The sequence below is a fragment of the Gossypium arboreum genome, chromosome 6 (genome assembly GCF_025698485.1).
Source record: "Gossypium arboreum isolate Shixiya-1 chromosome 6, ASM2569848v2, whole genome shotgun sequence".
In the NCBI taxonomy this organism is placed as follows: domain Eukaryota; kingdom Viridiplantae; phylum Streptophyta; class Magnoliopsida; order Malvales; family Malvaceae; genus Gossypium; species Gossypium arboreum.
This window is the reverse complement of record NC_069075.1, coordinates 53,028,831-53,046,367: the sequence shown is the minus strand read 5'-3', so window position 1 is coordinate 53,046,367 and position 17,537 is coordinate 53,028,831. Positions and strand designations below refer to the sequence as shown.

Sequence of the window (17,537 nt, the reverse complement as noted above, 5' to 3'; positions counted from 1 at the left end):
ATTGATCATACGGTTTGGCCACACGGGCGTGTGATACGGCCGTGTGACCCTAAATTGGTGCTGATGTCATAGTCAGAGAGTTACATGGCTGGAGAACACGAGCATGTCAAGAGCACACAGGCGTGTCCCCTGTCTCACACGGGCGTGTGGCTCTGTATTACGGGAAATTTTCCAAACTTTCTAAAAGTTCCCGATTTAGTCCCGATCCTCTCCCAATGGCTATTTTTGGGCCTCATAGGCCCATAATAGGGACAATTGGTGTATGTATGAATGAAGTTGTTTTAAAGAAAAAATTTATAGCCCAATTATTGCATGAATGTATGAGTACAAGTTTGGTAATGCCTCGCACCCTGTCCCGACGTCTGATACAGGTAAGGGGTGTTGCAAGTTGGTTATTATAGATGATTCATGAAAGGCTTTTCAATGATAGCATCTCTGTTTACGAGACTGCTACAGAAAGATGTTAAGTTCGAGTGGTCAGAAAAGTGCCAGAAAATTTTTGATCAGTTGAAAGCTCAGTTGACAGAAGCTCCAGTGTTAATTCAGCCAAAATCGGGTAAAGAATTCATAATTTATAGTGATGCATCATTGAATGGTCTAGGTTGCATTTTGATGCAGGAAGGGAAAGTTATAGATTATGCCTCGAGACAGTTGAAGCCGCATGAAAAGAATTACCCGACGCACGATTTAGAGTTAGCAGCTATAGTGTTTGTATTAAAGAATTGGTGTCATTATTTGTTTGGCGAGAAATGTCATGTTTATTTTGATCACAAGAGTTTGAAATATTTGATGACTAAAAAAGATTTGAATTTTTGACTTGCTAAAAGACTATGAGTTAGTGATTGATTACCATCCGGGAAAAACTAATGTTGTTGCTAGTGCATTAAGCCGAAAATCTTTGTATGCTCTATGTACAACAAATACTTAGTTAGCTCTATCTGATGACAGCTCGATTGTAGTTGAGTTGAAAGCGAGACCATTTTTTTTACAGCAGATTTGTGAAGCTCAGAAAGTTGATAATGAAATGTTAGCAAAACGAGCCCAATGTGATTCGAACTCTAATTCAGAGTTTCAAGTTGATGCTGATGATTGTTTAAGATTCAGAGGCCGAATATGTGTTCCGAGAAATTCATAGTTGACTCAGATGATTTTGAACGAAGCACATGGTAGTATATTGTCTGTTCATCCAGGAAACATGAAAATGTATAATGACTTGAAACGACTTTGTTGGTGGCATGACATGAAATGGGATATCTCAAAGTTTGTTTCTAAATGTTTAATTTGTCAGCAAGTCAAAGCTGAGCATTAGGTTCCGTCTGGGTTATTACAGCCGATTATGATTCTTAAGTGGAAATGGGATAGAGTGACTATGGATTTTGTGTCGGGATTGCCCCCATCCCTGAGTAAGAAAGATGCGATCTAGGTCGTTGTTGATCGATTGACAAAATCAGCTCATTTCATTCCTGTACGTATAAATTATTCACTTGACAAGCTTGCTGAATTGTATATCTCTGGGATTGTATAATTACACGGAGTACCTATTTCTATTGTTTTGGATAAAGATCCGAGATTTACATCGCGTTTCTGGAAGAAATTGCAAGATGTACTAGGTACAAAGCTACACTTTAGTACTGCTTTTCATCCACAAACAGATGGTCAATCTGAGAGAATTATTCAGATACTTGAGGATATGTTGAGATGTTGTATTCTTGAGTTTGAAGGTATGTGGGAACGATACCTACCATTGATTGAATTTGCGTATAACAATAGTTTTCAATCGAGTATTAAAATGGCAACATATGAAGCTTTATATGGTCAGAAGTGTCGAACATCGTTGTACTGGACTAAACTTAGTGAGAATAAGATTCACAAAGTTGATCTGATCAGAGAGACTGAAGAGAAAGTAAAAGTAACCGTGATAGTCTGAAAGCAGCTTCAGATCGTTAGAAATCGTATGTAGATTTAAAAAGAAAAGATATTGAGTTTCAGATTGGAGATAAAGTATTTCTGAAAGTATCCCGTGGATGAAAATACTTCGGTTCGGTTGTAAAGGCAAGTTAAGTCCGAGATTCATTGGGCCGTATAAGATTGTCGAACTTATCGGGCTGATTTCTTATAGATTGTTGTTGCCACTTGAGTTAGAAAGAATTCATAACCTATTCCATGTATCGATGCTACGAAGATACAAATTAGATCATTCACATGTCATTTCCTCGACTGAGGTTAAAATTCAACCTAATATGTCTTATGATGAAGAACCGATACAGATTTTAGCTCATGAGATCAAAGAGCTGAGAAATAAAAGAATAGCATTGTGAAAGTATTGTGGCTTCGACACGGGGTTGAAGAAGCTACGTGGAAACCCGAGGACGCTATGAGAAAACAATATCCAAACCTATTCACTGGTAAGATTTTCGGGGACGAAAATTCCTAAAGGGGGGAGAGTTGTAACAGCTCGACTTTTAGCTAAATCAAAATAGTGGTTTTGAGACCACAATTTTGAGGTTGGAAAATTATTTTAATATTATTTTATGTGTTTATGGCATGAGATTAAATATCTGTGAAAGTTTGGTGTGTTAATTTTATCGTTTAAGTGGTTAATTTGAGAAAAGGACTAAATCGCGTAAAATGCAAAAGTTGCATTCTATTTGATAAGGGTGTCTAATTGCCATGGCTTGTTAAATGAAATGTCCTTATGTTTTAATTAGTCCATTGATAGTGGATATGGACATAAATGGTCATAAAATGAATGTTTTTAAATGGTTTAAATTAAGGTTAAAATTGTAAATTGGTTAACATGTTAATATTAATTAAACCAAAATCATTTTATTCATTATCTCCGACCTATATTGCCGAAAATGAGAAAACAAATAGGGTTTTGAATGCTCAAAAACATCCGGCACTTGTGTGGCTTAATTGAGGTGTGTGTTTTGCTCGGTTTTTTATGATTTCTACGTTTTTGTAATGGTTGCTTTGAGTACTAGCTAGCCCATGCCTAAATTTGGAATGTGTTGATGATTTTGAAAGTTTTCATTGATGAATACTTGAGTTTTTGAATGTTTGATGATGAATAATGAAAGCTTGGTGCTTGCTATACATGTTTTGTAAAGTGATTTTGAGTAAAAATGCATATTAGGGATTAATTGGTGAAAATATGAAAATGTGGGGTTAAATGTGTGAATAAATAAAAGTTTTGGGCTGCTAAGGACCTTAGGAAGATTTGGCTAAGGCATGGTCTTAATGAAGTTTTGTATATTTGGTGTTTTGTGTAATAAGGACTAAAATGTCAAAATGTGCAACTTTAGGGGCTAAAGTGAAAAATGCTCAAATATGTGTTTTTGGATGAAATTGAATGAATTGGTGATTAAATGGGTTAATTTTGAATACATATAGATCAAGAAAGAAAGAATTCAGATTTTGATCAAGGAAAATCGAAGGTTATCGAGTAATCGATCTGATTCGTCTATTCTGAGTACGAGGTAAGTTCGTATGTGATAAAATTTGTTACAATTATGTCTTTAATGCTTTGATAATGCATAAGATGTATATATATGTGACTACGAATGTGTACGACGACAAATCGAGTATGTTTGGCACTTAATGTGCGTTTCAAAATAGCTTCGGCTATAAATAACACTTAGTGTGCGAATTGGAATAGCTTTGGCTATATGAGGCACTAAGTGTGCGATACCGAGATAGCTTCTGTTTAAATGTGATGGCACTAAGTGTTCGAAATTGTTATAGCTTTGGCTAATCACTGATGCACTGAGTGTGCGAGTTATTAGAGTATTGAAAGATTTCTGAATGAATCAATGCATTAAACAAAGAGGTGCTAATGAAATAAATAAATACAGGAAAGTATAGGTACGTATGATACCTATGTGGTAGTCGATACTATGTGTATGAAGCTTGATGAAATGGTATATACATGATAAATGGTTATGAGTTAAAATTGAATGATGATATGAGAACTATTAAGTGTCTATTAGTTGATGATTTAAATAATATGAACTGTTGAGCATTTTTTGTACGAACTTACTAAGCTATGAAGCTTACTATGTGTTAATTTGTCTATGTTTTATAGATCATTGAAGCTAGCTTGGATTCGAGGATCGTCAAGAAAGGTCATCACACTATTGATCATCTTGTTGGTACTTTTGAAGCTTGTATATATGGTATATGGCATGTATAGGCTAGTGATATTTTAGTAGGTTTTGATTCTTGATATTAGCCATAAGATTTGGCTTGTAAATGTGGTATGTATAATCATCTAATATGGCTTGAATTATGTGTTTGGTAAGTGTTTTATGTGATGTATATAATGCTTTATGAATTGGTTTGGTTTGAGATATTGATATGATGAGTTTTGTGATATGAAATAGATGATATTATGATGAATTTGTGAATAGGGAATATATGCAAGTTGTGGTGATTTTGGTACAATGATTTGGTATAATTTGAATATGGAATTGATTAGTTAAAATGGTTGATTATATATGTTATGTTAGGTGTATGTTTCGATGGGTTTTGGTTGCTTATAAATGACTTGAAATGGTACCAATAGGTTAATTTGTATGCATGATTGTAGGGTGGCAAATTGGCTTTCCAAATGGCCTATTTTTTTCGACACGGGTAAAGACATAGGCGTGTGTCTCAGCCGTGTGTGACACACCGCTATGTTACACTGCCATGTGTCCCCTGGGGTTGCCCTACGAATTTAAGTCCGTAGCCCCTCCAGTTTTCCCACGGTCAAGGCACACGGGCGTGTCTCCAGCCGTATGGTGCAAGTTAGTATGTATGCCTTGTTTTCACACGGTCTATGACATGGGAGTGTCTGGTAACCGTGTAAGGCGCACGGCCTGTTAACACGGGCGTGTGACCCTGTAATTAATGAAAATTTTCTGAGTTTCCTAAAGTTTGTATATGTTACCGGTTTAGCCTCGAACCACTTCTAAGCATGTTTTAATGTCTCGTAGACCTATGTAAGGGACATTGTGAATGATTTATATGGATTTTGATTATGTTTGCTTAAATGTATGAGAATGAAGTATATTGTTCGGTAATGCCTCGTAACCCTATTCCAGTTGCGGATACGGGTTAGGGGTGTTACACAACACCTTGCCTAATAGTTGTTCGCGAATTGCGTTCCAAGCGCCAATGGCCACTACCCTCGTAACGAATGCCCCATCCACCGGTAATCCGAGTTGTGAAAAAACGTCCTTGAGTATAATTGTACACTCATCTCAAGAAAGATGGAATGTGTGTGTGTCTTAGGTCTCCATCTTTCCAACAAAGCGCTGATAAGTGCAGGAGCCGATTTAGTCCCCCCAAGTATACGTGACACATGCAAGAATCCCGCTTCTTACAAGTAGTGTTCAATAACACGCAGTACCCTCACACTTAAATTGTGTATGTACGTCTCCATAATCTGATCTTTGGTCTTATTATATAAACATAAAAAAAATTATAAAAATGTTAACAACTTAATAATTAAATTAATTGAAATTAAAAGAAAGTTAATAATATTTTCTTACCATTTGCAATTGAACACCGAAAATGTGCATCATCCAAATAAATAAGCGACATTGAATTTTTTAAAATTATAAAAAAAAATCAAAGAAATTAAGAAATATAAAATTAAAATAACAAGAACTTGAGAAAAATTCAATGAAAAATTGAGAACTAAATAATATTTGAATGCAAAAGAAAGAAAATTAGTTGGGTTGATATAGCAAATAAACTAGCCGCTAGAAAAAAAAAGTAGCTATTTGAAAAACGTGTTCAGCAAGACGTATTTTCAGTTGAGGTGACAGCAAAGACGCTGAAAACGCGTCCAGTAGGAGACATTTTCTGTTTCGCTCTCCAAAATTGACCTATTTTCCTAAATTTGAGAAAATATGGCCTACATCCATAATTAACCTTTAAAATCAGCCTTTTTGGCTAATTAACCCAAAAATTAATGGATGTTAAATAAACCTTAGCGTGTTCAAAACCCTTCTAATGGTGAATTACCCAAAAATGTTGTTTTTTAACCATAATTATAGGATTAGGTCAATTTTGGGAAAACACGTCAAGCTGAACGCGTTTTCGGTGGATATGGTAGGAAAACACTTCTAATTGGATGTGCTTTTAGCTTTGGCTAAATGGTTAAATATTAGTGTTTTTATCATTGAGTTTTGAGTTCGATTTCTCTCCTACTTACATTTGTATTTTTTATTTCATATTGCTTCAAGCTTTTTAATTTTTTAAATAATTTTTTTAATATATTAGTTCTTTGGTTAGATAGTTGAAATTATATCCTTGAGTCTCGAATTCGGTTCATCTCTTACTCATATTTTTATTTTTTATTTCACATTGCTTCAAGCTTTTTAAATTTTTAATTAATGTTTTTAACATATTAGTACTTTTGTTAGATGGTTAGATAGTTATAATTATATCTTTGAGTCTCGAGTTTGATTCTTGTACTATTCACATTTGTATTTTTATTTCATTTAAGTTTTTTTCAATTAATATTTTTAACATATTAGCTCATTCCATGGTTAGATAATTAAGATTACATCTTTGAGTCTAAGGTTCCATTATTTTTAAGCATATTAATATATTTTTGTTTTCATATTGTTTCAGGCTTTTTTATTTTTAATTAATGTTATGATGGTATTTTTAATTATTTTTATTTTTAATTAATTTATTTTTAATTATTTTATAAGCATAAATTAAATAATTATTGTAAATACCACTAAATGTAACGCTCTAACCCGAATCATCACCGGAATAGAGTTACGGAGCATTACCAGAGTTACCAATTTATTTATTAGATATTTTATTTCATTTAACATTCATATTTGGAACCAATTAAAATCAATCATATTGTCCCTTAAACATACTTATTTTTCTCGACATGTTTTACTTAAATTTATTATTCGTCTCAATATACTTAATTTCCTTGTATCAACGTATCAAAGATAATCACATATTGGTATATCATGATAAATATCATTCTCTTACCATTACTTCATAAACATAAATTAAGTAATTCATTATATCGATATTTCATGCATTTAAAAATAAAATTCTTGCAATTTAATCCTTATTTCCAACCGTTATTCTTATACAAATTGATAACAACCTATGTATTTTATAAAATATCGAATTTTTCGTAATTTCAACACTTTTCAATTTAATCCTTAAAACATGTTTTTCCCCGATCTTGAACTAAATTAATAGTTTTATTGAATTTTGCAATTTTAAATAATAAAATAATCCACTTCATGCAAATTGGTCATTTCTAACATTTTTACAAAATTGCCCATAAAATTTTACTTTTATTAGTCCCTGAGCCTAAAACATACAAATTAGCTATGCTAGCTGAATATTCATACATATTTTTCTCCTCCTCTTTTCCATTCCACATCCTTATTTTATATAATATGCTTATAAGTAACATTATCTATAATTTCACTATTTACTTATATGTATATTCAAAGCTGTCCATTTGAGTCATAGTCACTAAATTATTTATATCTTGAGCTACAGAACTCCAAATTAAGATCGTTAATTTTACCTGAAACTAGACTCACATGTCTTCTTACCATAAAATTTTCAGAATTTTTTGTTTAGCCAATTAGTACAGTTTATTCATTAAATCTCCCCAATTTTGCTATTTGACAGTTCTGACCACTCTTCACTAAAGTTTAATTATCTCTTTAAACAGAATTCAAATGAGGAATCTAACCATATAAATTATGTCCCAAAATTATTTTTTTATAATTTTTAATGATTTTTCCAAGTCAGAACAAGGGATCTCGAAATCATTCTGAACCAGTCTCACAAAAATATAAATATCTTAGAATAAAGAATTCCTCTACTTTCTCTATTTCTTTTATATGAAAATAGACTCAATAAGCTTTAATTCCATATCTCACTCAGCTTCTAATTCAATTTCTACCATTTTTGGTGATTTTTCAAATTTAGCCTATTGCTTCTGTCCAAAACTACTTTAGTGCAACATATTGATTACCAAGTTTATAACACTCTTATTTCCATTCTTTACCATATTTTCGATTATTTTCTCTTATTTCCCTTCACTAATATATCAAGAACATGGATCCTTATATAAGAAAACTCTACCTTAACATCATTTTCATGCTTTTGATATTACCTTACATGAGAAACTCTACTTAAAATATATTGAAATCTTAAAATTCTTACCTTGTCCCATTGATTTTAATCTTTAATTTGATTTTTCTCTCTCCTCTAGCTAGGGGTGAGTGTTCGATCGAATCGAATCGATTCGAATGAAAAATTTCGAGTTAATCGAGTTCACGAATCATATTTTATCATCGTAATTTGATTTAAAATTTTCTCAAATCGAGTCGAGTAAGATGAAATTCAAATCGAATCGAATCGAATCGCATATATTTTTTTGAGTTAAATTTTAAAAAATAATTTTGGGTCCTTGTAACCACTGTCACCCATCGTAATAAAATTTGTCTACCTTAATCAAAATTTTTATTAACTTTCATCACCTAATAATTTATTTATTAATCTTTTATATACGGGTTAGCTTCTTTGCTTGCTTAGTTGTTTCAATTATCTTCAAATTATTGTCACTATGTATTTTGGAATTAAAAATTTATTAAATGTAAAATGTAATTTTTAATAAAAGTTATTTTAAAGATAAAATGTGAAATTGATACCAATATAAAATTTTAACATGAATATTTAATGGCATAATTGATAATTCAATTTTAATATAAATATTCAATATGACTAAACAATTCAATAATATAAATAATATAAAATGTGAAATTTAATTTAATAATATAAATAGTAGACATAAATAAAATTATTACTATTTATATTTTGTGATTTTTTTGGATAATTTTGATTTTTATTTGAGAGTAAAGGGTGAGAAGTAAAAGTTTATGGGGAAAATAAAAGTTTTGGGGAATAAAAGTTTAAGGGAAAGTAAATAGGGGGAGTAAAATTTTGAAGGGAAAATATAAAAAAAAAATTAGGGGGGGAATGGGTTTGGAGTAGATGAGAGGTGGATAGGAAGGAAGTAAAAATTGTAGAGGGAAAGTGGGAGGGAGTAAAAATTTTGGGAGAAAATAAAAAAGTTTTGAGGGTTTTGGGGAGTAAAATTTTGAGAAAAAGTAAATGAGAGAGTAAAATTTTTGTGGGAAATAGATTTTGGATAGATTGGGGATTGGGATGGAAGGGGAGGAAAAGTTTTGAGGGGAAAGTGGGAAGGAGTAAAAGTTTTGAGGGAAAAGTAAAAAGGTTTGGGAGTTTAGGGTAAAAATGTAAAATATTATAGTTTGATATTCGAATTATTCGAGTTATTTGAATTCGAAAACTCAACTCGATTCGAACTCAAAATTCGAAAAAAATTCGAGTTGAGTCGAATAACTCGATTCTTTTAACTCGAAATTCGAATTTTTTTTATTTTTTCGAGTTGAATCGAGTTTTGCTCACCCCTACCTCCAGCTTCTATTTCTTGAATCCAACTTGATATTTCAAATCCCCTTAGTCTTCTTAGCATTTTTCTCTCTTGGTAGCTATGAAAATTCTTTTAATTTTTAGATGAAAAGGGTGAATTTTTTATGGAAGGACTAAGTTGTAAAGAAAGGAAAGTTTACTCTTCTCTTTTCTTTCTAACGTGGGATGCATGAAAATGGATGGTGTTGTTCTCGTTTTTCTTTCCATACACACATATATATATATACTAAATAAAATAATAAAATAATAAATATCTTATTAAAATATTAAATAAATAATAATTATCTAATTAAATAATTATAAAATATCACCAACATCAGCATTACTTTCTAGATTTCTCTCTTCTAATTGACCATTTTTCCCTTTGTGATCTTTTAAAATTTCATTCTTGAGTCATCACTTAATTTGGTAAAATTACAATTTAGTCCCTCATAATTCTTCACCTATTCAATTTGGTCCTTATTCATCAACTTTCCTTGGTTTTCCACCCTTAAAATATTTGCACTATTAGTCCTTCAACTTTTTCATATTTACACTTTAATCCCTCAAATTTTGAGTATTTACTCTTGGGCCACAAAACTTTTCTCACTTTTACAATTTAGTCCTTTCTTGAATCAATATGTCATAATATACTTCCCAGTGACATAGCCTAATTTTCCTCTTCTTGTCACTTTATTTCCTTATTTTCTTGTATTAAGGATAATATCTTACTATAGAAAATTTTAGGGTTTTACAATAATTATTTAATTTATGCTTATAAAAATAATTAAAAATACATTAATTAAAAATAAAAACAATTAAAAAATACCATCATAACATTAAGTAAAAATAAAAAAGGTTGAAACAATATGAAAACAAAAATATATTAATATGCTTATAAAAATAATGGGACCTTAGACTCAATGATGAAATCTTAATTATCTAACCATCTAACAAAATGAGATAATATGTTAAAAGTATTAATAAAAAAAAAGCTTGAAGCAATATGAAATAAAAAAAATACAAATGTGAGTAGTAGAAGAATCGAACTCAAGCAGGGGCAAAGTTAGAACAATTTTTTAGGGGGCCGAATGAAATTTTAATTTTTTATAGTCTATATCTTTATAATTTTAAAGGATTAAATCAAATTTTTATAATTTTAGGGAGGCAAAGTACAATTTTATATTTACTAATTTAAAATTTTAAAAAGTTAAAGGCCTAAATAGTAATTTTCTATTTTAGGGGGTCGGCCCCTGCCAGCTCCTCAAGATTCGCCTTTGAACTCAAGACTCAAAGATGTGATTACAACTATCTAACAAAAGAACTAATATATTAAAAATATTAATTAAACATTTAAAACTTGAAGCAATATAAAATAAAAAATACAAATATGAATAGTAAAATAATTAAACTCAAGACTCAATGATGTAATTACAATTACCTAATCATCTAACCAAAGAACTTATATGTTAAAAGATTAATTAAAATTTTAAAAAGTTTGAAGCAACATAACTTGAAAAATAATCGAATCCAATACATAAAATAAAAGCACTAATATTTAATCATCTAGCCAAAATTAAAAATACTTTTAATTAGAAGTATTTTTCTGAATTTTCCACTAAAAATATTTTAAATCGGACAAATTTTTTTAAAATTGGCCTAATTAAGTGAATTTAGCAAAAATCGACCAGGTAATTATGGTTAAAAATAAGTATTTTTGGTTAATTCACCCAATTTTATTTCTGCCTAACCTTCTCAGAAGAGGGAAAAAAAAAAAAAGCAGAGAATCATTATTTCCTCTTCTTCTCGTTATACGAATTTGGTTGTACCATGCAAAACCTGGATTCATGAGCTTCTCAATTCTAAAGAGATTACCTTTATTTTCTCCACCATTTGTCAACGTAATGGCTTTATCATCTTTCTACTGTGGAGTTCAATCAAAGAGATTCTTAGTGTTAGCCCAGCAGCTGCGTCATTATAAGCCTCCACCTTGTTCCTGGGATGACAACGAGGAACGAATCATTGAGGAAGCCGCCGGGAAATTTGTTTCCCAAGTGGGTTTTCAAGAATCCGTTACCCGAGTGGCTCAAAACCCAGAAAAGTTTAGATCCAAAAGAGCTTCTGTTTTGATCTGTCTCTTTGAAGGGGATGCTGGGGATTTGCGTGTCATTTTGACCAAAAGGTCTTCAAGATTATCTACTCATTCGGGTCAGTTTCCTTCTCTTTTTCTTGATTAATGTTTGGAAAGTTAATGGTTAGATGAAATGTTTTTTTTTTTTTGGTCATATATGATCATGCGATACAAGGGCAATCCAGCAACAATACAAGAGAACATAAAACTAACGGTCTCAAAATACTTAACAAAAGTGAAATGTTTGTTTTTTGTTTCCTTGAATTGTCTACTCACCTGGGATAAAGGCTTTGGGATCAGCTTTTGATCATTTGATGGGAGATTTTGAAGCATGAAAATTTTACTTTTTCTTGGGAAGGGAATGATGATTTTTAAATACCCCTTGTTTGGTTAGTAAGAAAATTCAAGCCAAAGAGCAGAAATTATCCTTTTAAAGATGCCCATCCTCTTATCATTTGAGTTCTAATTTTCTATCTTCTATGAATGGAAGGCTCATTGCAGTACCTTTTCCTTTTTGAGTGTTAGCAACCAACTAATGAAATCAAGAAGTTGTGTCCTTGATTGAGTTATATTCGATGGCTTTAGGGAAGACAAGAAAGAGGAATGAATATATGTCGGACAATATCATTTTTGGGTTTCCTAAGAAAGTGTGGGTGTTTCAGTTCACTTGCATTAGTTGCTTTAGGTTCAGTTAAGTCTAACAGTCACTTTAAATTTGACCTGTATAAGATTGTGGTTTCGGTTTCTTATTTTTCCCGTGTGGCTACCAGATGTAGACTTAATTGTTTGACTTAGTATCTTCGGTGGTTTGCTGCAGGGGAAGTTTCATTGCCTGGTGGGAAAGCAGATGAGGGGGACAAAGATGATGGTGATACAGCAACTAGAGAGGCTAAAGAAGAGATTGGGTTGGACCCTTCACTTGTCAATGTTATAACTGTTCTTGAACCATTTTTGTCTAAGGTATTAAAAATTTTCTTTTAGGTAGCATTTTGGAACTTGGATTTCAGAAATACTGTAAATTGAGTGATAACATATAGAAATGTTGCTTTCTTGATTCTCAAATCCATGGATTTGTTGGATGTGCATTTAATAGTGAATTCGAATTTCCTAAGGAATTTAGGAATTCAATATATTTATGCTTTTTATATTTTCTGAATATATATTAGATTGAACTCAACTAATTTATTCATAATGTATGCATTTCATTTTTACGATTTATTTAGCAAATGAAATCCAAATAGAAATTTTCAAAATCATGTTCCCAACATAACATTAGGCTTTTTTTAGTATCTTCATTAACCATTCATATACATGGTAAATGGCATTAGTCTGATTTGAATCAGTTCAGTTCTCATTTGGATGATTGTGACATTTTCTGTTCTATATATCTATAGTAATATTGTTGGAAGTTTAGAATTAATTTCTTGTTGGAGGGTATTGTGGGCGTCTATGTTTTAAACTTGATATCTAAAACTTAGCACAAAAGCAAAGAAGAGTCTATGTAATGTGAGATAGACTGTTAGGTGTACAGCAAATTTATCACTTGGCATCATGAATGGATAATCTGTTTGTCTATGCCTACTCTAAAATTCTTAGTTTCCCTTCGGACACCTTCTCTATCTGTAAAAATGTGAAACTCATGGCTGTGTTTGGCAAGGGGTTACACAAGATGGGGATAGCTGGTACTAATGCTATAAACTTTACAGAAACAAAACAAAAAGAAAACCCTTAGAAGAGAGTGAAAGCTGGTACACTGGAATAAAGAAAGGTGTGACTTAGTTTATATGAGCTACCTACCTGATCCAAGCATGATTTCTATTATGGTTATTTAATAGCTCTTCTCATTATCAAGTAATTGAAATTGCTCTTCCAACCTATGTTGTATAATCCTATAAGGTGCTATCGAAATGTGAGATTGACTGTTGCTGGTTCTTTCTGTGAATGATATGAAATAATCTGAATTCTTCTACATGAACCAGTTGACTGAGAAACGTATTTTGTGGTCCTTGGATTGGAATAATAATCTTTAAGCATATATACTTTGTTTTACCTTAAAATAGACAATTGTACATGTATGTTTGTTGATGTGGACTGTTATGTCTATGTATAATGCTAGTTACTTGCTATGTAGATGAATAATATGGTGAGTACTGTGTGCTATTGATCCAAAGATCCTCCTTTTTTTACACATGAGTGTTTCAATATAAAATGTTGAACATGTTTCAGCTTGTTTAATTGTCCCAATTGTTATTTAAAATGTCATTAAAAAGTATATGGACATGGTTTATATATATTTATATATATTATATGTTAAGATGGATTAATGAACAAGTTCTATATGGAGAATACTAGAATAGGGTACTTTTTGTTTGAAAATCAATATCGATATAATCTTGAAGTTTGATCTGACAACTATCAACAGGTCATGGACCTTGTGATGGAAATGTTAGAATGATGAGTTGCGTTTAGATATTTTGGTTATAAAATATAATGTAATGTACCTTTCTCAATCTTTTGGCTTACAGTGCATAGCAAGGTACATAGTATAGCTGAAATTCGTGCCGTATACTGTATTGGCTTTCAGCTTGTTTAAAACTTATTGGTTTTCCATGCAGCATCTCCTAAGAGTAGTTCCTGTTATCGGTGTACTTAACGACAGAAAGGCATTCAAGCCTACTCCGAATCCTGCTGAAGTGGATGCAGTATTCGATGCTCCACTGGAAATGTTCATTAAGGTTTGTCTCTTCCAGCTCCTGCTCACATACTTGTTTTACTCTCTTTTTTAATCCGTTGTATGAATGAATTGCTGGGCTCAGGATGAAAATTGAAGCGCGGAAGAGAGAGAATGGATGGGAGAGAAGTATCTTCTTCACTTCTTCGACTATGAAATCGAGAATAAGAGGTATTTAATATGGGGTTTAACTGCTGGTATTTTGATAAGAGCTGCTTCAGTGGTCTACCAGCGACCCCCTGCTTTCCTGGAACAGAGTCCCAAGTTCAAGTTTCCTGGACTTGTGGACAAATAATCAAACTACGCATCATAGAAAAAATTTAGTCAACGTAACTTGTGCATCAACGGCATCTCGAAAAGTAAATAGTCCATCATAAATTATAAACGAGACTGTTCATTCATGTCAATCTTCCCCTTGTTTTACTCTTCCTTCAAACAATTAGAACAAGAACAAATTATTATTATTATTATTATTATTATTATTATTATTATTATTAGCCAAATTAGCAACAAGACAGCTCTGCTAGCAGGATTCAGATATCTAGAAACAGCTCAAAGTTTACTAAATTCTTTCCTACTAAATTTCTCCATCTCTTCTCTAAAATCAGCTATGGCACTCTCACGCAAGCTCACCAACACTTTAAATCCTTTATTCTTCCCTGTATTTGATGAAGCATAAGGCAGGAAAAAGCATGGCTCCACACTCCCAAGGAAATTGGTTGAAAGTGGCAACACTGTAGTGGGACCTCCCCAACCAAAATCTACAGCCGAATGGCCCAAATGTCGCCAATCAGTGAACCCACTCACCCCTTTCCCAGCCGTGATGCCGTCTTCATAGTGCAGTTCTTGTAAGTCAATGAAAGAACGCACGTACTCGTCACTGCCATTGCTTTTGCTCTTCTTGATCAGTTCTGCCGTTTTCCACAAAGGTTGCTCGATTAGGTCCTTGGCACTGACCTTGGCGTACATTGCAACGCAGCCGTTGCCCCAGTAGCCTGCAGGCAATGCTGGCTTTACCACTTTGCGGATGTTCATCAAATATGAAAACTTCACCGTCTCCTCGCCTGGAATCTTTGAGGCTTTCACCCTGTTTATATCAACAATGAAGACCAGGTCAAAAACACTTCCATTGCTTACACATTATGTGAATTTAATTACACCAAACTTTTTTTAACTTACTTGGCTCGCCAAATATATGCACCTAAGATTTCAAAAGTGGTTAAACCCAGACCACTTTGTTCAAAAAGCAAAGCCTTGAGCTGGTCCAAGCATTCATCTTCCACATAAAAGCACTCCCTTTCAACATGTCCGATATACTGTTTGTAAGGATTAAAACCTTTCTCCAAGCTTAGGAACTCAAGAACTGGGGCTTCAACTTTCGGGGGGTTTCTTGGACCCAATAGAGTGGATCGATCCCAAACCGGCTGATATTTTACTTCGTCCACCCCACGTGCGAAATCAGCTGCTATACAGAAAAACTGGGTCGCACCAAGCCCATCGCATAAAGCATTGTGTATAGCCGCCCCAAGAGTAAACCCACCACATTTGAACACCGTTAGCTGTAAAGTACAGGGGTTGACCAACGTTTCTTCCGGGCTTGGGTCGGGAACCAGCTGTTCAACCGAATTCATATCAGGGTCATCAAGGTGATTTACAGACTCCAATGTGCAGTCCACGCTGGCACTTACAAGCGGTAGGCTTTGGTCCAACCGACAGAAAAGCTCATACCTACCGTTGCTGGAACGGCCGAGAGATCCAGCCAGAGGATAATAGTGGTGGAGAGCGGCGGAGATGGCGGAGGAGATGACCTGGAAAGGGTCACGACCGGTGGTGTCGCTGTTGACGTAAGCTCGCAGGTAACGGAAGGTGACGTTGAGGGAGTGGTCATTATCTAGGTGAGAGAGGGGGAGGGTGTGATCGTGGGTGAAAGGTGCGGTGGAGGGGCGGATGAGAGCAGTTTCTAAGACTTGGACCTTCATATTTTTTGGGTTTGTTAGGGGGAATTCCAGGGTTGGTGTTTAAAAAGGGTGAGGGTTCGTCAAAAATGGTTGGTGTTGACTTGTGAAATTTAAGGCTTTGCCTCAAGGCTAAACAAGCCTTTGCCTTTTTAACTAATAATGCCTAAAGATCATCCCGGTTCAGTGTCCCTTCTTTGGATATTGACTAGTGGGGAACTGCCGTGCTGGTTATTAAGAATTGAGAGTACAATTGTTAATATTTTCTTCATTGCTACACATCTGCATCTACTCTTACTTTATTATAATATATGTATATTATTCCTTTTCCATTACATTTTTATTCTAATTAAAGAGAAAGTGAACAGGAGCATGATGGAAAAGTCAGGCCCTCTACCAAACCCCGCTATTCTCACCCATTTATTCTTTACTAATATTATTATGGTTCTAAATTATTTACATTTTGGATGATCCTCGACAAAGTGAAGGAAAAATTAGAAAAAAATAATGTCCCTTTTTAATCAATTGGTGACTGATGTTGTTAAATATAGTCAAATTGGAACAAGAAAACAAATGCAAGAGGTAGTTGTACCAGTCCCCATAGTGTTTTTTCAAAATTAAAATTTGACTTCACCTAATTATTAGTATTTTGAAAAAAATTATCACAAAATTATGACATACTACTGACGGCTCACTAGCTTTATTGAGATTGATTTGTTTTGGTCACTCGTCTCTTAAGATGTTTTTTGGGTTCAAAAAGAATGAAATAGTAAGAAAATTATAATCTAATTACTCTACCATAGGCATCTGCCTGTAGTGAAGGGACAACATTGGGAAATGGATCTACTGCTGGAAATATACTACTGCAAACAAAACTGTTAGCACTAACAAGAAATAAAATTAAGTGTAAATAAATAAAGCAATTATTGTGCCGTGGAAGAACTACTACCTTAAAAGCGATTTCGCCCAGATCGGTATAATTGAAAGTGGATGTCGCTCCCAATGTTAATACAATACTTTCAAATTCGTACGCTCGAATGAGAAAGATGGAACTTAAAAGGATTGCTCTTCTAGTAAAAGTTAGAAAATACACAGGAAGAAACTCAGGTAAATCACAGCAGGTTCAATTCCCAAGAAAGATTGGAGGGGTCACAGACGGTAGACCTGCAACAATCAGCAGCATAGGGAGCCTCGTCATAGTAGGAGGGTATCTTGTAGGCCTGAGTTCTTCCAATTTGAA

At 33.2% G+C, this 17,537-nt stretch overlaps 2 protein-coding genes across 2 annotated transcripts; one reads left to right on the top strand and one right to left on the bottom strand.

The window, feature by feature from the left end:
* The first annotated feature begins 11,191 nt into the window (after positions 1-11,191).
* LOC108473895 (nudix hydrolase 15, mitochondrial) lies at positions 11,192-15,190 on the top strand. The gene is given in 4 exon segments (XM_017775704.2): positions 11,192-11,688; positions 12,429-12,571; positions 14,227-14,346; positions 14,428-15,190. Coding segments are annotated over 4 exon segments (834 nt in total). The 5' UTR covers positions 11,192-11,327; the 3' UTR covers positions 14,638-15,190.
* LOC108473894 (3'-N-debenzoyl-2'-deoxytaxol N-benzoyltransferase) lies at positions 14,782-16,610 on the bottom strand. Its single transcript, XM_017775703.2, has 2 exons — positions 15,522-16,610; positions 14,782-15,429 (listed from the first exon to the last, which is right to left on the bottom strand). Exons 1-2 carry the CDS (start codon positions 16,319-16,321, stop codon positions 14,895-14,897), a joined length of 1,335 nt encoding a protein of 444 aa, XP_017631192.1. The 5' UTR covers positions 16,322-16,610; the 3' UTR covers positions 14,782-14,894.
* Positions 16,611-17,537: the final 927 nt, after the last annotated feature.